The 23,689-nt window shown below is 39.7% G+C and overlaps 1 protein-coding gene across 3 annotated transcripts in view; it reads left to right on the top strand.

The window, feature by feature from the left end:
* Positions 1–4,142: 4,142 nt before the first annotated feature.
* The window catches only part of PHF14 (PHD finger protein 14), a 296,760-nt gene continuing 277,213 nt past the window's right edge, over positions 4,143–23,689 (top strand). For all 3 annotated transcript variants that reach the window (XM_074945849.1, XM_074945850.1, XM_074945851.1), the window contains exons 1-4: positions 4,143–4,314; positions 4,842–4,952; positions 12,817–13,469; positions 19,827–19,971. In XM_074945849.1, the coding sequence (XP_074801950.1) occupies position 4,314; positions 4,842–4,952; positions 12,817–13,469; positions 19,827–19,971 (910 nt within the window). In that variant the 5' untranslated portion in view covers positions 4,143–4,313. The remainder of the gene's footprint in view (positions 4,315–4,841; positions 4,953–12,816; positions 13,470–19,826; positions 19,972–23,689) is intronic.

Genomic DNA, 23,689 nt, shown 5'->3' with positions numbered 1-23,689 from the left:
TCTATTCTTGAAGTCATTTTATTAGGTGAATGGAAATAGAATTTTAGTGTTTTTCTTTGTTTTGACCTTTCTAAGCTGAAGTCACATTTAATGCTCTCATTAAACTAAAAATAATATTTTGTTTGAAGATAACTTATATAAGTACCACGGTATGCTCTGCTGAATTGCTATTGTGTAACTCCCTTTACTAATGGTTTTTACTTAACCACAACAAAGATACCTATGTTTCTTAGAGCAATAGTGCACTCACAGAAACATTATTTCCCTCTTTGTTTAGCAGTAGAAGAACACTAGTTATATGAAGATCAGGCTACTTGCTCTTTCAACAGATTGTGCACTTGAAGTACAGACCTAAAAAGAGTAATTGGAATGCTCAGGTAATTGAATGACCAGATGTGCTGAATAACCCTAGGTATTTTTATATAGTTGTGCTAGTGATGTGGTTACAATAACATTTTCATTCTAAACTATTATTTTTAGCTGTTTATAACTTTTACTCCTGGGGAAATTCTGCACCACTGCACAATGCAGAATTTGTGCAGAATTCCATGTTTCCCCCACAGAATTGGGGCTGCAGAACTGCTGGCTGCCACTAGGGGCCGTTGGACTCTGCAGAACCCAGCTCAGTGAGCGAAACACCCAGCCCAGCAGGGATGGAGGCTCTGCACGCTCTGGCCATCTGGCTTGATCCTCATTCTCCCGGGGACGTGAGAGGTCCAGGGAGACCAAGCTCTGGCAGAGGGTGAGGAAGGGAATGACGCTGAGGGGAATAAAGGCTCTGGGGGTGCAGGTATCTAGGCCGGGGATGCCCCGTGGCTGGGCTCTGGGGAGAGAGGGGTGCAAGTGTCTGGGCTGGGAGGTGCCCCGTGGATAGGTTCTGGGAGGAAGGGGTGTGTGGATGTCTGGGCTCTGGGGGTGCCCTATGGCTGGGCTCTAGAGGTAGGGGGGTGCAGGTGTCTGGGCCTGGGGGTGCCCCGCGGCTGAGTTCTGGGGGACAGTGCAGGTGTCTGGGCTCTGGGGGCCCCACACAGCCCCCTCCAGCATCCCCCAACTGGAACTGGGTTGTCATAGGGGTTTCTCTAACTCTACTCCTGGGAAAATCTTTTTGTTGCTGTTGTATGTATTGTTGACATACTTGGTGATTTATTTCAAAATACCTGTCAACAAATAATTCAAACTGGAGTGATTATATTGTGTTATTTTGACAAATAAAATATGCAGAATTTTGCAGAATTTTAAAATATTTTGCACAGAATTTTTAATTTTTTGGTGCAGAATTCCCCCAGGAGTAAACTTTACTCCTAAAAATGCCTCAGCACTCTGGTAACTTAGGCACTAACTAGATCCCCAGAGAAGCCCTGATTGAGGGGCAGAATACTTAATTACCCAATCAGACTGTGAACTGATTAGCTAAAGGGCTAATTATCCCATCAACCGAGAAGGTAGTTGAAGAACCCAGAAAGGATATGCAATGGGAAGAAAGAGGGGCTAACAGAGTTCAGAATAAGCTAGGTCTCTGGTTGGTGAGAACATGCCTTATTCCTGGAGAAATGGCTGAGGACTGAAGGATACTGCAGGTAGAAGTGCTGCAAGAGGATTGTGATGGTGGCTTGGTGATGTGAACATAAAGAAAAACTCACAGAGGTGTTGACAGTCAAGAAGCATACAAGATCATTTGTGAGGAACTGCAGGACAGGAGAAGAGCCAGCCCTGTTACAATGACCTTTTGAGATTAATTTTTTTTTCTTTTGTGAATGAATTTAGCACACGTTAAAAATGCTAAACTAACAACGCTTACACCTGTTTAGCCATGGAATAGATACAGTATTGGCAGTAAAAGTGCATGTATTACCAAATACCCCAGAAATGTCTGAATGCTTCTTGGAACAAGAGGGTAATTTAGCATTCCAGTATTCTTGACCTCTCTGCTGCAATCTGTGGAGGTACTCAAGATGGAGCCCCCTTAGTAATAAAAGAGAGGGCCCGTTCTGTTGTCTGTGAAAGCCCCTTTCATTTGGAAATACTCTTCCCGTCCAGTTCCCTTTACCTGAAATAGCTGAAATCTATTGGTGTGCAGGGCATGCTGAAAAGTTCATATTTTTAAGGGAGCTTTTAGAAAGGGAGATGCTGGTAAAGGGTGGTGATTAAGGAGGCGTAGACATTTCTTCTTCTTTTCTGAGCTGTATGGTTTAGTTATTGCTATATTTTTTTGGGATTGCTGCTTGTTCCTATCTTTATATGGTTAACAGTGTTAGCGGTATCTAGAGTATGAGGTTATAGGTGCCCTTTCTGGTTCTTGTAAGTCTCTAAAGAAATAAAATTAAATATATCAATTAGTGACTTTTGTGATTCAGAACCGGTTCACTGAGTAGTACAGTGAGACTGCCAAACTTTCCATACGTCACTGAACAAAGATCTTTTAATGTTGCAGTGTCAAACTCACTTGATGGAGGGGGACCAAATTTAATTTTTTTAGTTATGGTTAGTGGGCTGAGATATAAACTTGAGGCTATATGCTGCTTCAGTTCACAGTGAACTCCCACTAATGTTATCAGTGTGAGGCTTACACAAGGAGTAAGAGTAGAAAATGGTCTTTATGTATTTACTAAACTCTTAGTAAGAAGAAATATGATTAAGAGATACAAAATAATAAATGCTCGAGAAATTAAATTGGGCATTTCTATCCAGTCACAGTTGTAAGACAAGAATAAGGGGAAAAATTTATAATATAGATATATTTACACCAGGCGTTCCCAAACTTGGTTCGCGGCTTGTCTGGGAATGGCGAACCTCAGCCACTGGGAGCTGCGAGTGGCCGTACCTGCGGATGCTCAGGTAAAGAAAGCATCTCACAGCCCACTAGGGGCTTACCCTGAACAAGCCGCAAACCAAGTTTGGGAACCCCTGATTTACACAAAGCACAACTAGTCATTGGAACTCATATTGAAATATGGCATTGAGGCTAAAAGCTTAGTAGGATTCAAAACTGAACTCCAAATTGAGAACATTCACAGTTCTGTTAGCGGCGCTGTCAACTTTTGCTATTTTTATTACAAGTCTCACAGTATCTGGTAGTTTTTCCTAAAGTCCCAGCTCCTGGACTCATGTGATTACATGAGATTCTAAGATTTTATTGAAAAAGAAACACTCCCTCCCAAGCTTTCTAGTCCTAATAGTTATGAAGAAACACTTGAAGACATAATACTTAAAGATTTGAAAATCTGAAAGGAAATAAAAATATCCCAAAATGTATTTTTTAAAAATCTCATGGTTTTTAAACCATTCTCATGGTTTTGGAAGTCAGATTTATGATGTTTGAAGGATGGGGTTGGCAACACTGCATTAAGCAAGGATGTGGATGGGTTATTAGCTCATGAGGAGGCACTCATTTCCCCAACCCAGAATCAGGCAGCAAGCAGCATTACCAGCTCTTGCGATTTCACCATAAGTCTCACAATATTTGTTTTCTTTAAATCCCCAGCTCCTGGATCCATGTGATTAGGCGATACTCTCAGCTTCCCTTTAAAACAAGTAAGTTTAAAACAAAGCAGTGCGGGGGGATGGAGTGGGGGCTTCCCTGGGGAGGCTTTGGTGACAATCACTTTTAAAACAAGTAAGTTTCTAGCCCTCATGGTTGCTGAGATAAGCCTGAAAACGTTACCTGAGTGCAACTTGAGGGCTCAGAAACCAAAAGGAAAATCAAAAGCGGCCCAAGCTTATCATTAAAAAACTCACTAACCATAATCCAATCTCACTTGTGGGGGAGGGGGGGGTGGAGGGGTGATTGGTGATTTCTGAACACGTGGCGTTGCCAGTATTATTGAGTGAATGAATGAATGACTGCACTGCACCTTAGTCCCTATGCAGCCCTCTGTCCCTGCACTGAAAACCCAGATCAGGATGAAAGCCTGGGCATAGTTTGTCCCAATTCCCCCGCACATCCTGCACACACACCCAACCCTAAATCCCCCTCACCCCACTCCTGCTCCCTTGTGGGGTTAGGGGCAGGCACAGCGCTCCCAGCTCAGCTATCGGGCTGCGGAAGGGTAGACGCTTGAATAGCTTCACTTTCCCCGAATGCGCCTGTGCGGGCGTGCTGCGCATGCTCAGTGGGGCGAGCCGTAGGCGCAAAGCCCGCCCTGCTCTGTGGCCGGGATCTGCATCCGGGTCGCGGCTTGCGGCTGTGCCCATTGTCTGGGTTACCGGCCCGGACTCCGCCAGCGCCGAGGAGCGGGAAGGCGACCGGCGCGCTTGCCGCCGCCGCCGCCTCCCCCCGAGCCCGCCCTTCGCCTCCTGGTCCCGCCGCCGGCTTTAGTAAGTGACTGTCCCCGGAGTCCCCGCACTGCCCGCCTGGCCGCCCCGGGCTAGCACTGGGCATCCCCCGGGTGCAGGGGCGTCCGTCTCTCGCCCCTTCCCTCCCCACGGTGCGAGGTCTTGCCTGCCCCCCACACCTCCCGCTGGGAGGCATTAGCCACCCCCCTTAGCCCCTCCCTGCCCCCCGCTGCTCCCCGTATCCACTGCTCAGTTAGTACTAACGAGCTATCGTTTCTGAGGGGAGCTGGTCCTGGGGGCCGGGGATGCCCCCACAAAAGATGTATTAACCCCAAACCTTTATGCATCATGTTTCCCTTCCCTCCCTGCACTTGTAGGACTATTTCAGATCCTTGGCTGTAGGTGGGTGTTATTGTCTCCGATGTTGTTTGTGTGCTGACTGAGCTTTAAACTGTACAAAATAGGCAGTTCCTGCCACCGGCCCCTGTATAATCTATATGGTTTATGCTTAATATAATGTTGATTTTTCATTATTATTCTCTAATAATGAAATGTTTTCCTTTCTATAGTGGATCGCAGTTCGAAGAGGAGACAAGTGAAGCCTTTGGCAGCTTCGCTGCTGGAAGCTTTAGATTATGATAGCTCAGATGACAGTGATTTTAAGGTTGGAGATGCCTCAGGTAAACATTTCCCTTCATCTCCCCAGTTCAAAATGATATTTTGTTCCCATTATTTTTATGAGAGATTATGGCTTTTTGTTTCTCAGCTCATATCTGGAATGGGAGAAGGAGTGGCACTGATCAATCAGTAGGCTATACATTGAAATTGTACATTGTGTTTCTGTAGAGGGTATAAACCTGTTGGAATGTTGGGACCTGAAGCCCAGTAATCTTATTGGTAAATTTGTAATCCTTCTCTCTGTGAAATACCTAACCCAGGGTACAACTTTAAAAAGTATTTTTTCCAAAATAAAAATAGGTTGCAAACTGATAATTAAGCATTAGTTGCTTTCAAAACATTCCCCTTGTAGATCAAACTAGGACCAGCAGGGACAATAGGTATTTTTTGTGCACAAGTGTTTTAGTTGTCGCACCTAGTTTTTATTTAGGCTACGTCTACACTACAGCCTCTGTCAGCAAAACTTATGTTGCTCAGGGGTATGAACAAACCACCCTGCTGGGTGACATGGGTTAGCACTGTGCACATGAACTTGTCAGTGTATGATAGCGGAAGAGCTTCTCCTGACGACATAGTTTCTGCTATTTGCAGAGGTGGAGTTTTTTTATGCTGATAGGAGAGCTGTCTCCCTTTGGCATAGTGTCTTCACCAGATGCGCTGTAGCGGTGCAACTGCATCAGTACAGCTGTGCCACTGTAGCTCTGTATGTTAGATCTGGCTTTTGTCTAACAAAAAACCGTTATGGAAATACCTATTTAGAATGTTGGACTAACATATTAATGATAGGCAGTCATTTCCTTCACAGCACCTCTTTGTTCCCAAAAGCAAGAGCTTATCTTTTCTGGATGGCCCCCCCCCTTTTTTTCCCCCCCCCCAAGCCTGGTCCCTGCCAAAAAGTAGAAAACTTGGGAGGAAAACAAAAAAACAATTTAGATTTATTTATTTATATTACAGTAGCACCAGAGGACTCAATCAGATCAATGCTGGGATCTGTATGAACTCAGAATAATATAGTCCCTGCCTCAAAAGATCTACAGTCTAAAGCCCTATTCCTGCAGTCTAATCCATATTCAAAGACCCTTGTACCTGCATGAAATCTCTCTTGAAGCCTAAAATAAGCCCCCACACAATAACTGATGTAATAAAAAATGGAGGCTGGAGGTGGGAGGAAGAGGGTAAAAGTGGCAGGACTATGTAGATAAATAGACTAGCTATATGCAGATCATAGAATCATATGTAGAAATAAAACAAGAGGTTTAAGGCCTAAAGGGAGCCCTATGGCCACCTGTCTAACCTCTTGCATAACACAGGCCAAAGAACTTCACCTAGTAATTCAGATGCATTGAGCCTAGTGACTTGTAATTTCTACCACATCTCTTGGTAAACTGTCCCGTATTAATAAATTCAGTAATTCCTAATGGCTCCTTGTCCAACATAGGTGTTTAAACTGATACAGGATTGCAGGTATGCTCTATTTTTCCACTGGCCTCTCTTCCTCAACTTTAGTCCCAATTTTAAAGATTCCCCTGGGGATTGTCCTGTTGTAGGAGAGAATTGCAGCAGCATCAGAATGAAACTGATCTGCATCTTGTTAATTTTCACTTTAAGCTTCTTTGGAATTAAGGGCTTTTCATCTTGCAGATAGAACTCTCTGGAAGGAGTTGAGTGAAACAAATTATATTGTCAATTTCCAGTGGCAGGCTAGTCACTTTTATTGTAGTGCAATAGCATAGGTGGCATTTATAATGGGCAATAGCAAAAGTGAGGTTCTTGGGAAAGGGAGTATGGGACACACAGGGGTAGTGTGAAGATCAACATGTTCTAGGAGTTGACTGGGAAAGAGGTGTAGAGAGAGAAAATAAAAAATAGGAGTACATTGTATAACGTTCTCATATTTAGTGAAAAAATAAATTGAGAAGTAAAACTTCCTACTTAAATTATTATTTTGTATTGGAACCTAAAGACTCCACTTGGATTAAAGGTCCATTAATCCTGTGGGTGTTGTACAAACAGGGAGTCTCAGTCCGGGCCCTGAATAGTTTACAGATGTTTAAATCTCTACTCCAGTTTTAAAGAGCGCAAGTGGGAATTCCCTCAAGATGCAACAGAGATCACAAACTGCTTTGCCTTCTATAACAATAAGAGAAGTTTGCTTGTTTTGCTCTTGAAATACTTTGACCGTTTTTTGTGTTCAGATCATTGAAATAGCTTTGCTTTAAAACTTCAGAATTGGTATAACTTCAATTGGGAGTGCTTACTCTGTGAAATTTTGAAAAGAAAAAAAGTATTTGGAATAAAGTTCTGAATGTTTTGAGACGAAAAACTTGTCAGTTCTTCAGTGGCTTCTATCCCTTTTGTGTTGATTTTTAGTACAATATAAATGTTTGCTTCCTGTGTTTCATACTAATTAGACAATAATTGCATGCTTGAAAGAGCAGGTCTGTGCTGTTCTGAATGTGGTTGATATATGATTTTATATTTAAGCTATACTTGGCCTGGTTACTTTTTTGATGGAAGAACTGAACGACAAGGGTAAAAGGACTCTGCAACATGTCCAGAGTTTGCCTCACAAATAATATCCTATTATTGATTGAAGAGTAGATTTTCCTTTAGTTTACAACATTGTTGATTCTGCAATACATAACACATGGGTAGATTCTTGTGTTCATGTGGTACCCTATTGAATTCAGTGTTGCTCCATGTGGATGCAGAGATCTGTCTATCTACAATATGTTGCAGGATCAGGGCCTATATATCTTTAAGTCTAAGTACTCTTTGGATTTAGAATTCTGTGGCTGAACTTCTTGTTTGGAATGGATTCCTTACAAATGTAGATAACCAAGTAACTAAAATAAATGGAGAATAACCTTATTATATTGTGCAATATGATTACGCTTTCAAATAAATGCCAGTATGTGTGGCTACTCAACAAATAGGCAGTAATGCATGTATTTGGATATATCAGTGTTCACACACACACACACACCTATTTCAAATTACTAAAATTTTTAGTAAAAGCCTAAGAAGTTCCACAGAAAAAAAAAGTTAATCATCAAATATAAGGATTTAAATGCACTGAAGTCAAGAAATTAAAAAGTTGGGTTCCGCTCACTCAGCCACGTTGCATTTGTGTATGTGAAGTTATAGATCTTAACAGCCTGTGTAGTAGTATGAGATGCTAAGATACTGCAAACCCTTAATCGTGCTCATTGTTGCACTGAAATCAATGGAACTATGTGCTGTAGCAAGGGTTTGCAAGATTGAAGTCAACTGTTTAAAATAGATATTTTAACTCCCAAATCTTCTGGATTCTATTCCTCTGAAGCCTTGTATGTGATAAGGGAACTTCCAAAATAAAGGAACAAATTACTCACCGGTTCCAGTGGTAACCCTAGTGTGGACAAGGTTTCCATGGGTAGACCCATTTTTATAACAGTGTCAGTTAATCCTGTTTTTAAGCTTTTCATCAAGTGTAGCCAGCACAATGGTAAAATGATGGAAGCAACTGATGCCTTATCTGCTTTAAGGATCCCACTGGTTTTGGAATTCATAAACTTCCCCATTGTAGACATGACACTAGTTCTAAACCTTAGTGTTGCATTTGCATGGTTATTTTCAATGAATAAAGTAACTTTCTTACACTTTCTCAGATACTATTTCTAGTAGTGCTCCTTAGCATCATTATAGTTAAAGCTGTATTTATTACTCATTTATTACAAATAATTTAAAGACTTATTCCTGGCTGAAGATTGGCATTACATGGTCTCAGTTTTAGAATAATTTTTTAAAAAATAATTAGTTTGGCTCTTTTTTAAAGTTACAAGAGACAAAGAACATTCAAGTTTGTGATTTGGGATGCTTCCTTGTACCCTATGAGGCGGAGTTTCATGTCTTCAACTGAAGTTTTGCAATCCAACAGTGCACAATAAAGATCAGTGCTTTGAGAGTTTGCTTTGAAAAGCAACTATAGTGTACTTTTCTCTTTAACTTTAAATAGATGCATCCTAAGGATTCTTGATGCCTGGACTAGAGTATCTGTTTGTTTCCTGTATAATTTGTGTGTATAGCACCTTTTTAGCCTAGAGCTCTCAAAGCACTTTACAGCCCATGTGGCTATGTAGTCACTTTTGAAGGATGAACTCTGCATCTATTTGCATCAGCATTGCCGCATAGTAAGTACGGTGAAGAACATTAATGTTTTCAGTTGAAACGATAAAGAGAATTTTTAAGTAGGCAAGATGGATTTTTGAAAAACATGACAGTAGGGTTAAAGTGCTCAGACCTTTTTACTCTAACTTTTTTTTAAATTTCCTGTCATGCCACAAGCTGCATGATGCTTTTCTTGCCATTATTATTTATTAATAAACACTTGACATTATGATAACACCTAAAGACCCCAATCAAAATTGGTACCTTATTCTGCTGGGCTCTGAAGAGACATGAATAAAGAGAGCCACTGTGCTGGATGCTGTGTCACTTACTGAGCGCTGGCTCAGAGGTAAGAATGCCCACTTACTACATCGTTAGTAACTGGATTGTCCTTAGATGCTTTTCATCCTTGTGCTGACTAGACATGACACACTTCAGTTTACAGCATCTGACAAACTTACAATCTCCAGTTGTGTATCTGAAAGCCAATCATTCACAACCCCTTTTTTTGTAACCTTCCCAAATCCACACCTGCATTTGATAAAGTTGCTTAAATGCCTCACTCATAGGCATTGGATGACAAAGTACTGCCTCTAATCAGTACAATCATATCTTATATGCTTTTGTCTGATCTTTGTCTTTACATACATTACTGTGTCTCTTCTGGTAACAGCAGTGTTTTAATTTAAAGATCTGAGCCGTACATTTCATATTTTAAAATGCCTAGTCACACTTTCATACAATGCAAATAAGTGCAAAAAATTATGGCTACAAGTAAAATTGACATCAGATTAAGTCTAAAATCAAATGTTTGGAACATTACATAATGGACACCTATTCTATTCTTTTTTGGTATTTAAGATTGATTCAGCCACTATTCTATCCAATATGCACAATTATGGTGTGTAGCTTTATCTGATAACCAGGAATCTGCTAATAGAACGTAAGTTACATGATTTTAAAGTGCCTTCTTTTTCATACATTCAAACTGGAGAAGAATTGTCTTATCCTGTATCAAACCACCAAAATGACTGCTTTTGTAGCTGATTATTCTTTAAGGTATTTGTAAATTCCTTTTTCTAAAAGGAAAATTTTACTTTTGTAATTAGGTGAAATGATTGGAATGGCATATGGTATACTGTAGTTACTCTGAGATATTTGGTTCACATACTGGTTTTTCCAGGTTTTGTGACTGGACTTGAGACTGAGAATAGTGGTTAGCTGACAGGGAACATGGGAACCGGGACAAGTTGCAAGAATAAAGGATTGGAAAGAACTAGAAAAGTTCCATTAGGCTTTCTGACAAAAAAAAACAAACAAACCTTTTTTTTTTTTTTTTTCCCCTGATAGTGCTATGTTGACCATTGCTGTATAAAGAACGTATTTTTTCAAATTTAAAGAATATTTGACAAATTGTACAGAGAAAAGAGTTTAAAAAATGTATCCCATTACTTGTATTTTTTTTTTTTTTTTTTTTTGGCAATCAGATGCTTTGCTATTCAACTATGAGTATCACCATTTGTTTTTTACTCTTAAAGGTCAAAATTAGTTGTGGAGCCATTATTTTAAGTAGTATAACAAGAGTAATTTAAAAAAAAGCTTTAATCAGAGTATATTTAGAATAAAAAAAAAAAACTACATAAAAGGACAAGACTCTGCTTCCTAGTGCAGTTATATCTACATTTATCTAAGATTAACTTTCTGACTGTGACTTTCTTGCAATAATTTTGATAAAGTGATTTTTCATAATCAAGTGCAGGCACAGTTTAGTACAGCCTTGGTCATGGGACTTGATCAGCTAAAGCATAGTTAACTTAAAAAAAATTGCTTTTGTGACATTGGGGCTTTGTGATACTGTATTGGTGGTAACAGTCTCTCTTGTTTGCCCCTAGTCATGGGGTCTGTTGTCTCCCTAAGGGAAGGACTCGGGATATCTGAAGTTGTACATGGTGGTCACGTCCCCCACCACATGTTCAATTCAGGACACTTGCTGTGCACTCAGCATGCTTATACTTCGATTCTGGAAAGACTCTTCTCTGAGCTTAACTTTAAGCATATGAATAAGTCTTGGCAGGATCAAGAGCGTGTACAATTAAAGGAATGCTCCAAAATGGTGCCAGGCACTCCTCTCCTCTTATTGTGAGCCTACTTTCACTGGCTTACCATAAGACATGGCATTTGTTCATAAGCCTTTTACTCTTAAAAGTAAAAATGTGTTAGTTAATTTAGAAGTTAAAATTTATTGTAAGAAATGGGTCCTTTAAGAAATTTAGTACCTGGTGTCACTCTTTAGCACCACATCCTTGCATTCATAGATGTAACCACGTAGGGCTTAGATACATGGTGCGTGTATGGGGCTCTCCACATCCCGTCTCCACCATACAGAACCATGCTAGTTCCACTGTCTATTGGGGTGTATATGAGTATGAAGGTGTATGCAGGGATTGCTCTTTGGTAACTAATACAATGCATTAGTTGCTATTGCTTGGTAATTTAAGATTAAGGGCAGAGGCATTTTTTTTTAGGTGCCAGTAAAGTAGTTCTCTATAATGTGTGGCTCAAAAGATACTTGATGTGGTTAGAGATTTATTTATTTATTTATTGGCACTTCTTGGAGATGAGCGGCACAGTTTGGTGGTAGATCTGAACAACCTGGAAAATCTCAATCCTTACTTCATTGAATAATATGCACACCACAGAAGCCGTTGCCTCATTGAGTGCATGTATCATGCAGAACAGAACTTTCTACTGTTTTCTAGTAAATTGCTTCAAATAAGACAATTTATTCTTTGTTTTCCTTAACTTAAAATAAATATTTCAAATGAAAACTAGTAAAAGAATGTTAGTTACTAAGAGAAACATTCAAGTCAGAAAGTGTCCAGGCATCTTTCAACCTTTTTGTGCAAATTCATCATAATAATTTTTAATTACATTTTTACATGTTCTGCCTCATTCTCTATTCAATATACAAATAAGTGAAACCGAAGTTCTGCTAGGAAAAAAGGAGAAGTCCAGAACCTCTGCCTTATCCATTGTGCAAATTGGACTATGTGTAGTGAATGAGACAAGGGACCAGCAACTGAAGAATGATAATGGGGTGACACCCAGTTCAGATTTGCCCATTGTCCAAACTGTGCACTGAATGAGGCAGAGCTCTTGTAAGGTAAAAATAGTAAGTGATGGTGAAATTAAAAATTCTTACTATGCATATATACCAGGTGGCAGAGTTAAGTTTATATGAGCAAACTCAACTTTGGCACTTCTTGACTTTTGAATGCTTCATTTTGTAACCAAGGTCTTTAAATGGAGCGTTTTGTACTGAGTATCTATTTTATCTTGAGCTTTCATTTTCAAGGTTTAGAGGGTAACTACTAAGATTTTAAAACAAGTTCACTTATTCAAATGGCGACTATATCTATCCCATACTGCTGCCTGTTGGTAATATGAGCAGTGATGCAAAGAGGAATTTAACTGTGTCATTTAATATATTTTAACTTTTTTTTTTGTCATTTCAAAATGCACTCATTCAACAGATTCTGAGTAGTACTACTTGCAGTAACGATATTTGGACACCAACTGCAACATAGGTTGGATGCCTAATAAGGGAGGAACATACATCATTCTGTAATTTTAACAACTTGTTACTTCAACAGCTTTTGGGTTTTTTGGGTACATTTGTGTTGGAACACTTTTTTTAAATTTTCATGTGCTCAACAGATTCTGAAGGAAGTGGTCGTGGGAGTGAAGATGCATCAAAGGACAGTGGTGAAGGTTCCTGTAGTGAATCAGAAGAGAATGTCTTGGAGGAAGAATTGGCAGAAGAAATGAAAGTAGAGGAAGAACAGCAACCCAAAACTTCTGCTGGAGAAACGATGCTTACAACAGAGAAGGAGGTGATTAAGACTGAAAAAAAAGAACAGGAGGAAGAAGATGAGAAGCCAAAAAAGAAAAAAGAGAAAGAAAAAGCAACTGAAACTGATGCTGCTGCTGATGAGCAAACAAATGAACCGAAAAAGTGGAATTTGCGTAGGAACCGACCTCTGCTGGATTTTGTATCGATGGAAGAGCTAAATGATATGGATGATTATGACAGTGAGGATGACAACGACTGGCGACCTACTGCTGGGAAGAAGAAGGGAAAAACTGCACTGCGGAAAGAGGGAAGTGATGGAGATAATGAGGAGGATGAAGATGATGGAAGTGGTAGCGATGAGGATGACAATGATGAGGAAGGCAATGAGGATAACAGCAGCACTGCTAGTGATGGTGGATCCAAGAAAAAGAAACATAAAGTTCTTAGCAGGAATAGTGCTGATGATGAGGAGCTGACAAATGATAGCCTGGCTCTATCACAAAGCAAGAGTAATGAGGTAGAGCAACCAACTTTCTATAATATGTCTGTTGAAAAATGGAAAGTACTCTGCAGTGCTGTTCTTTTTAAATTACTCATTGAAGTTAAACTGATTGACTGGAATCCTATTTACATTGGGGTTTTTTTTTGAATAATTAAAAAACCTCCAGAACTATGCTGAATGGGTACTGCAAGTGAAATAAATTGGCCTTTATGGCCCAAGCAAATCAGCACCCATTTAAATCAGTGAGGGTCTTTCCATTGGCTTCAGTGGCCTTTGGATCAGCTTCATAGCAAGTAGGTCCATAGTGCAAACTAACTTCTGCTAATGAACAGTTTAGTTCTGTTATAGCATGTATCTTATTAAACAGAAACCAACGCTAAAGTCGCGTAATAGCTTTGACATGTCCTAACAAATATATTTTTTAAAAAAAGCAAATATTCTTGATCCAGTTCCTCATTGCAACAAACATAGAAAACAAAAATTAAATTCTCTGTTCAAGAATTCTTAATAGAGGAACATTTACTCTGATGTCGGCTCAGCTGGAATGAATGTTATATTTCTCTAGCAAGCTGTTTGTAGTTTTGGTGTTGCTCTAACTTTTTTTAAAACACCAAACAGTACCATGGGTAAGAATTAATTGTATTGACTACGATGTGATTGCAGAATGCAAATAATGTGTTCAGTTTCTGATATTGCAATCTTTTACCACACAATTCCTGTTCCCTTAAATAGGGGTATTAGTACTGTATTGGGTTGTTAAGATTGTTGACTTAATACATCATAGTTGCAAAATTCAAAAAATCACTGTAAAGACTGTTTTAACTTTTTGCAGGTAATTATAGTGTTGATACAATAGGGTGTAACTTCTGGATAAATTATAGTTGTACAGGATTACTTAGAGGGTTTTTTCATTTAAAGAGTCTTTTCTGATGAGTAATGTGTGCTGATTTTACTTTTAATACTCCAAATTGTGTTGAGCGAGGTTGAATATTTTGGAATGTTGAAGAAACAAATGTCTTTCTGTGTTGTACTTTAATGAGAGACTTACTTGTAGATACTTGATGGATTTAGTCACTAACATTGGGTATCAGTTGTGCATTGTATTAATGCTAGTAGTTGTGACTAAAAAGATAACTTGAGAATTATATCCCTTAGGTTTTACTTTTATCAAATGCATGTACTGTTTTTAACATTAAACCAGTACAATTGTTTGGAAATTTGCGACATTGTGTGCATTATATGCTTATTGCTGAGACCCTACAAGGAATGGTTAGATTTTATAGTGTTAGGATCCAAAGTACTTCTTAGATGAATGTGTCATTTTGAACCTCATAGCAGGTAACGTTTGCCCTCTTGCCACAGTAGGTACAATACAGGCAGTGATATTGCAGACCTATTTTACCCTGATCTTTAGGGCTCTCTTAAGGTGAGAGTAGCCCACTCTCAGTCCCTTTTCCTTTATATTGTTTTCTAATTTTAAACTACCACTATACACTTATCCATGCTTTCTAGCTGAGACTCTCAAAGCACTTCACGGATATTAATGGACTAAGCTTCACAGAACATCTGAGGTAGATTAGTGTTAAGTATAATCCCATATTGCAGATGGGGAAAATGAAGGACCGAGAGATTAAGGTCTTGATCCTTAATGTGTCCTCGGCTCCCACTGACATCAATGGTAATTGATGGCGTTTAGCACCTTGCTGGATTGATTCTTAAGTGACTTCTCCACAGTCTGTGCCAGACTCAGAATTAAAACCCAGATCTCCTAGCTTCAAATCTTGGGCATGAATAATAAGACCATCTTTCCTACCTTTCAGAATGAACTGTCACAACTGATTAAAAATTATCCTAACACTGCATGTTAAGAACTATCTGAATTTTTTGATTAAGCTGTTTTTAGATTTTGTTTTCTTTCAATACAAAGCAAGGTAATTGAGTCTCTAAAACTGAAAATGATCTTAATGGACTTCAATTTTTAAATCTAGTTTTAACTTCTAGGTTAACAGAATACATGTCCAATTTCACTTTATGGGGTTTGAAACAACGTTTTAAAAGTGCTGCTGGCAGCTCCACTATATTAATTTTTCACATTTAGTAAAAATAGTTCCTCTAGAGTCCAGCAGAATCTCATTACAATGCAGAAGCCCTAGTCATGCAGATGTTACTGTGCTTGATGTATGAAAGGACAGAGTATTTAAGCAACTAACTTTGTAGGCAGCTAATATTGAGGCCTTTAAAAAGATTTTGGTTTTTCTGTCAAGTCTTTTTGCTCTGTTAATTTTTTTGCCCTTTCATTTTGCAAAGATAGAATTCAAGGACAGACCATGTTATACTTGAACCTGTGTTGTAATGACGTACCTTTATAGTGTTCTACTGTATTAAGTGTAGGCAGACAAGCTTACACTGTCGCAACTTGTGTCAAGCATCATTAGTAGATAGATGATGCTCTTCAATTTTATAATCGCTATTGCTTTAAGGAGCTCTTTTCTTCCCCAATGAGTCCCTCTGCAATTCCCATTAAAGTTATTAGGAAGTACATGTGCATAAGTTGTGAAACTTAATACTTCCTGCAATAGTGGACTTTGTATGGGGAATTAAGTGGTGATGGAAATGAAATCCACCCCTTTACCTTGCAGGTGTAGGGTTTGGCTGGAACAACAGTTCTTGACCTCAGATGAGGGTTCCTGGCCACTACATACACCATACCACAGATTCAGGGTCCCCTCACAAAACCTAATCTTAATGCCAAATTTGGTATCCTTGCAGCATTGGCTTAGCCCTCTACCGTCTATCTGTTTCTCATACATATTTTCTCCATATAAATGTCATATCAGTGTTTTCACATAGTTTTATTTATTTGGACAAAAAGTCACAAGTTTTATATGTTTGCTTTTACTTAGAAAAATGTCAGTGTTTATAGAACTAGAAATCAGACCAAAATTTTAGACTTTCCTCAATGAAGCCAAACAAAGAATCTGAGCCTGTGGTGTTGACTGAAAATTCTGGCGTTCCGTAAAGTCCTTAGAACTTAAAGGACCTCTCTGCTACAAGTCTAACTGTGCACTGGCACAGTTAATCTGCCATAGTTAGGAGGTATTGCTAACACATTTTTGTATTTGTAAAGTGAAGGGAAAGTTACCTAAATTGTATTTATAGGCAATTATACAGGGAGAGAAGTGCTCTCAATTCATGGTCTTGTCACAAAGTGCTGGCCTTTATAGGTTTATTCTAAAAGTAGGGGGAAATCCTCATTAATCCTGAACCTATGTAATATGGGGAAAACTTTAATTCCTTCTTTATTTCCTGTTCATCCGTTCTGCAAACATGACACTGTGCTATTTTTTATAATTTTTCTTTTATTCCTAGAGTTATCTTCCTCATCACCTCAAGGATCATGACCTCTTTCTTGATTTGAGAGGGTAATGGAAAATATACTCATAGTGGCAGCAGAGTATAGGGTTTACTAGCTTGCCTTCATCTTGTTACCCTCTCTTCTACCATAGTCTTTGTGAGCATCTTTAAGTTTGTTTTTGTCCCTCTCCGGACAATAACTACAAGCAATCTGGCTATAACTACTTGCTCCTCACTTAGATTCCTGAAGAGAGTGCCTGTGTCCTGAATGGGTTTAAAATATGTAATGACTGCCTGTATTTTTTATTTATTTATTTATTTATTTATTTTGAATGTTTGATGTAAATATATAGCTTGTGCCAGATTAATAGCTCTGGAACCAGGAATCTTCTGTAAACAGAAAAGGTAGTAGCAGCAGTACAAACTTTTCAACAGTGCTCCACCAATGTACCTCATACCTGAACTTCAGTGTCCAAATTTTGGAAGATCACTTGTGCCATGGTCCTTGGCCTGTCAGATCAAGATGCCAGTTGTACTGTATAGTGGAACCAGATTGAGATCTACAAAGCTTTCCATGTAGGCCACTGAACAACCATCATAAAGCAACCGGGGGTGGATTCAGACTGGTAACCAAGAAGTGACAAGAGCTCTCCTAAGATTATGTAGATTTGGTTCTATTTTTATGAAGTTTAAAGAAAATTAGAACAACCAAGCAGGGCTTTGGAGCTGTGCTCCGGCTCCGCTCCAGTTCCAGGCAAAAACCTGGAGCTCCACGGCTCCGGAGCTGCTCTGCGATCCGCTCCAAAGCCCTGCAACCAAGTCAACAGTTTCTCCATGTGATGTTGGCAAACACCCCATATAAATTACATTTTATTCGTCGTTCTAGTGCGCCATATTAGATTTTATGTATAACCTAGGCACATCTCTTTTGTTTAATGTAGAAATGGTGGTTTTACATACCATATTGGAAATGTATCTCCTTGAGCTTTTGGAAAATTCCCTAAAATGTTGAGGACCTAGATATATTACTCAGACTTTCAAATCATCAGTTTGGTGTTGGCCTCGCTTTTCTCAGTGTTTGAGTACTAGAAATTTTAAAACAATACAATACTAATTGTACAGCTTACATTATCTTTTGTAGAAAGGATGATCAATGTGCATTTAGCACATTGTAATGAAAAAATAACAGAATAACTGTCCCAGTTAACTTAATTCGTCTCACTAAAAAGTTTATGCTGAACCATAAATCTGCCTCCCCTGCCTGCCCCCAGGCTGGCATTAGTCTGTTACCACTGCATTGTAACTATTACCTGTAGTCCTGAATATTGCAAGTAGAAACTTCTTTTGGTTTTAGGAAAATTTGGGAAGAGAAAATATCATAAGACCCACATCATCTGGAAACTAATTGCCTTTGCATCTGGGAAATGTTTACTACTCATGATATTCTCTGTCTAGTATTGTATTGCTTTTAATTATGAGCAAAGTGATTGATCAATGAATGATGCAAGTATGGTAAATGACTTTTGTATCTTCAGAGCCACTTGGGCATTAGATTTATTTTCTGAGGAAATGGTTCTCAAACTGTTGTCCATGGGCCACAGGTAATCTGTGGAGCTTTTCCTGGTGGCAGCAGAACACAAAATATCTTGAGAGAAGTGCTATGTGGGATTGAGAGACTGGGGGAGGTAATAGTTCACATGGGGATTGGAGAACCACCGATCTAAGGGTAAAAACAGGGTGTTAATGCATTATCACAATCGTCAATGAGGGATTGGGGTGGGAATGGGATGTTTGAAAAGGAAAAGTTCTACCCCCACCCGCTTTTTTTTCCTGTTGCTCCAAAATCCACAGCAGTACAGATTCTGGGATATGCCAAGAATTCTAATAGTAGCCGTTGGCTGTCATGGATAGCCAGCCCCTGCTCTGAAACTATTACAAATACTTCTTTAATCAGTAGTGATGTTTTTATTACTAGGGCATCCGATGCCTCACCTCTCCATATGTTAAGACTCTATTGGTGAAGCCAGTCTAAGTTTTATGTTCTACTCTTTTTTATAAAAATAGAGGTGGGAGTCGGGGGTACAGTGTGCTAATACAGTACAGAGACATAACTCTACAATCCAGAAACATATTAATCAATTTGAGGACAACCTTAAATCCATTCTAAATAGTATCCATTTAAATATCTTGAAAGGTTGAAAATGCCCAGAACTTATCCATCACTCTTTTATATCTGAATAATATAAACTACTCCATGTTTTCCTGAGAGAAATTCCTAATTGAATTTTATAAATTAGTAATATTTTTCTTTATATAGTGCCTTTCACTGTGAAGAATTCTGAAGTACTTTATAAGCTATATATGTGATCCTGCAAATCCTTACTTGTGTTAGTAGTCAGAAGATGAGAAATTATTACCCATTTAATAAATCATATGTAAAATCAGCAGTATACTTTTTTAACACTTGTGTGGGCTTTTGGGAAGGTATAGACTTTTTGTTGAAGTGTAGTAATTTTCTGAAGTTAGCTGGACTCCCAAAACATACTGTCAACCTTAATTCTTATTGCAATGAAGTTTTATTTATTTCTGATATTCCTCTTTTAAAGAACACCAACAGTTTAAATCAGGTTGGTGGATAAGGTCTGCCAGAAGGGAGACCTGCTCTAGTAGATCTTATAAGGCCCACCCAAGCAAGGCTTCTCTACAGCAGGCGTCATCAAGACTCGAAAAGGTGGATGGCAGAATTGCACTTGGGCATCATACAATTCTAGCTGAGAGGAAGACTTTTTTTTTTTTAATACAGATGTAAAAACCTTCAAGTGCTTAATTTTTTCATGCTTTAAAATATTTTTATATAATTATAAATATAAAAATGTTACAGGGCAGAAATATATTTTATCCATAAGTCGTCTTAATTTTTTTATTTACACTGGGCAAATACCTCTTTTCAGTAGAAATAATAAACCATTCCAGGGTGATTTCCAGTGTAATCATTGCATCTTAATTTTTCAATGCTAGGACTCACTGATCCTTGAAAAGTCTCAAAACTGGACCTCCCAGAAAATGGACCATATTCTGATTTGCTGTGTTTGTCTTGGGGATAACAGCGAAGATGCTGATGAAATAATCCAGTGTGACAATTGTGGAATAACAGTGCATGAAGGTAATTTTGTTTCTCTATTCTATTTTATTATTGGGAAGGAAAAGATAAAGGCAAAGCTTACTTGTTAATATAAAGAATGTAAGATGCCTGGTCTGACAAATGAACCCTAAAAATCTGGTGTTCGATTCTTTGTATTACAGAAATTTCTTACAATAGTATAAATTTCACCCTAACAGACCAAAAGTGGTAGTCCCATGTCTCTCGCCCCTATCCCCCCCCCCCAACCTCCCTCCCCCCCGACATAAATATGCTTTTAGAGAAGAAAACTTCAGGGAATATGGGGCAACCTATAAGGTAGTTTTTAGTGTAAATTCCAGTTTGAAAATGCTAAAATGCAGGATATTATTTTTCAGGTCTTATTTTTGGGAATTCAGATTAAATTTAGATATACTAATGTAGTGCTTCTGCTTCATAAACTAGGGCGTAAGGTCATGGCTGTAAATGCTAAGAGCAAAGTTTGCAGTGGTACTAAGTGGACAGAGGGCCAATGAGGCCCGGAAAGGGTATGGTCAGGGCCGTTGAGTTCATGTGAAAGTTAGAGACTTGTTAAATATAGTGAAGATAAGAGGTTGAAATCAGGAGGAAGTTCAGGCTACATGAAAAGAGGAATTAACAATTGTGGTTTTTTGGTTTTGGTAATTGTTCAAAAAGTCCACACTGGGTGGTGGTATGATGTAGAAGGCCTCTTGTAATATGCAGAAAGTGATAAGGGAGCTAGGGGGAGTTGCCTTATAGGTGCAATTAGGTAGAGCTTCCAGTATGCAGTTCAATCTGCCTGCCTTATGGGTTTCACGAAAAAATGGAGGCTCAAAAATCTTTCTCCTTTAGTCTTTTCATTAGTTGTACTACTAGGGTGCCCAGGTGTCCGGTTTTGGACCGGAACACCCAGTTCAAAAGGAATCCTGACGGCTCCAGGCCATTGAATGTCCAGTTCATGGCGCCGCAGCGGGGCTGGCAGGCTCCCTGCTAGTGCCGCGCCATGGCCCACGCAGCTCCTGGGTCTGGAAGCAGCAGGCATGTCCAGCCCCTAGCCTTAGGGGCTGCTAGGGCGGAGTCTGTGTGGTGCCGCGACTGCAGGCACAGCTCCCATTGGCTGGGTCAGAGCAGGGGAGGAACTAGCATTACTCACAAGCGCTCGGCAGGTGGCTGTTGAGGGGGTGTGTGGGACCCTCTTCTCCTCGTGTGACTGGGCTCGAGCTGCAGCACATGCCCTGCGGCGAACTGTCATCTGTCTGTCGCCCCATTGCTGGCACTCAGGAGTTGGAGGTATGTGTATCCCCGTCTCCGAATGCTGGGAATGGGGCTGCACCCCCATCCCCCTCACTACATTCTTCTCTGTCCCATCCCATCCTGCCCCCCACACCTACCCATCCCAACCCTGTACCCCTTACAGTGCTATCCCACCCATCCTCTCCACTTCCCAGAGCCGCCACCCCCATATTCCTCACCCCCCCACCCCCCCCCGGCACCCTATTCACCTCCATACATTGCTGCACTCCCGTTATGTGTGTCTACATTCCTGTTTCCCCCCACATCCTCATGCACCTCCCCCTGCATCCCCATCCACCCCACATACCCCCCCATCCCTCCTCTCTCCTTCACTGCCCACCCCCCCCCTCCCCACATCCTCTGTCCTCCACCCTCTCCCCTCCAGCCTACCCGCCTCCCTTCCCGGCTGGGTGATTTAGGCAGTCCCTGGAAAAGTGTATGGAAAAAGTCTCTCCATGTAGGCAAGTGTGTGCATGCATGCATACATGTGATAGAAACTGTCTCTTTGTGTAGGGAGGTGCGTGTCTTGCTGCATGTGTGTGTACCTGTATGAATAAAATTTGCAGCTTAACTCTGACTTTTATTCCTTTTGCTGGCTTGCGCACAAAATTGACATAAAATGTGTGTGTATTCATTTCATAACAAGTTTTTAAAAGAGAAGTGAACTCTAAAAGAAATGTATTATTTCTTAAAAGTGAATGTTGTTGATTAGTAATGGCAGAAGAGCCAATGTATCAGACATTTCTCCCCACCTTTGTCTCGCTACATTATAAACTCTTTGTTGCAGACTCTCTCTTTTTATGTGTATGATGTCCAGCATCTACCTGGAGCCCTGATCATAGTTGGGGTCTCTAGGCACTAAACAACAATTGTAATAATAAATAATGTGGAAATATATGTGTCAGTGTATGCTAGAAGTATACACACGTGTATCTGTGTGTAGGTGTGGGAGTGAGTTTCTACAGATTTATTTTTATGTCTGGTTATCTGGTCAGGTGTGCATTTTTGTGGCTGTGCTCTATGGATTTGTATTTTGGCTTTGGGAGTGGGCCTTTAATAGACCCATTGCAGTTGTGATAATGTGTGGTCCTAATTCCACATATAAAATTACAATAACTTTAGTGAACAAAACACGTGGAGCTGGTTATGAAAAATGGGAAGGAGGAGGGATAGAATCATGAAAACGTTTGTGAAATTGCATTTTTTTTTTTTAAATTACCCTTTTTGACTATTTTGCTGTCAGCTCTAGCATTCTGTAACAAATAAAACCTGAACTTAGCATAATACATCTGTCAAAACAATAAATAGGCCTGTTTGGGCCGTGCATTGAAAATGAGCACGTGAGACAGGGTGCGGGAGAGCAAGAGACAGAGGGACGGGGGGGTGGAGTGAGCTGGGGCGGAGCCCAGGCAGGGGCGGGTCTTCAGGGGAGTGGTGGGGCAGTGGGTGGGGCAAGGGTGTTCAGTTTTTTGGAATTAAAAAATTGGCAACCCTGTGTGCTACTAGTTTACGCGTACATTTTTATTTAGGTATGACACTGCAAGACTTTTAGAAATATGTTGCTAGAGCAAGCAAGTTAAAGGTGACCTGCAAGGGGTAGAGAATTTTGTGCTATTATTTGATTCTTTATAGTAAATAGCATGCATTTTTAAAATTGCTTGTTTTGTTCTGTTTCTTTTTCACCTCAGAAATAACAGGAAAGTCAGGTTCTATTTTCCCTCTGTTTTTGTAGGAGAACTTCTTGGATAACTCTGAAATAAGTTTTGGAGCTTTATCAGCCTTAATTGAAGGGTGGGTGTGCCTCCCCCCCCCCCCCCCCCCCGCAAGGGTCAGAGTTAGCTAGGTGTAAACAAAAATCAGAACATTTTAAATAGTTAAAAAAAGCATTTTTACTCCAGCTAATCAGATTTCATTTGCTTGTTTTTACTGATGTACTATCCCTGTCAGTTCTCATTTGCCCATAGGAAAGCAAAGTAGATAAACTTCAGACATTCAGGTTTATTTAAAAAAAAAAAAAGATAGAAGAAACTCCCAGAACCTCTAGTTTTCTATATTAATCCTATAAAAGACAGACAGAGCCACTCTTATTTTCTTTGCATGTTGCTTCAAAAAGGTGAAATAGCTTTTTGTTTAATATAGAAAAGTTTAACTTCAGACTAAATCTCTTCCAACAAATAGTTCCTTGCTTCTTCTGTCCCAGGGAACTGGAGAGAAAGTTAATTGGCTTTTTGTGAGTTCATATCCCCTCCAGACAAATGTTGACTGCTTGAAACATTTAGTTATCCCTTCTTTCGCTGACTAAAATGTTCTCAATGAGTGGTTCAGGGCTACCTAAAGTCTCTTGACAAGGTGGGAACTATTGGAGTTCTTCCGTAAGAGAACTTGTTGTTTTGTGTACGAAATAAGTTGTTCCAGACCAATATCACACATTCTCTATCTCCTCACTCCA

The sequence above is a fragment of the Natator depressus genome, chromosome 2 (assembly GCF_965152275.1).
Source record: "Natator depressus isolate rNatDep1 chromosome 2, rNatDep2.hap1, whole genome shotgun sequence".
NCBI classification, from domain to species: Eukaryota; Metazoa; Chordata; order Testudines; family Cheloniidae; genus Natator; species Natator depressus.
The sequence above is the reverse complement of the archived record's forward strand: the minus strand, read 5'-3'. Positions and strand labels throughout refer to the sequence as shown.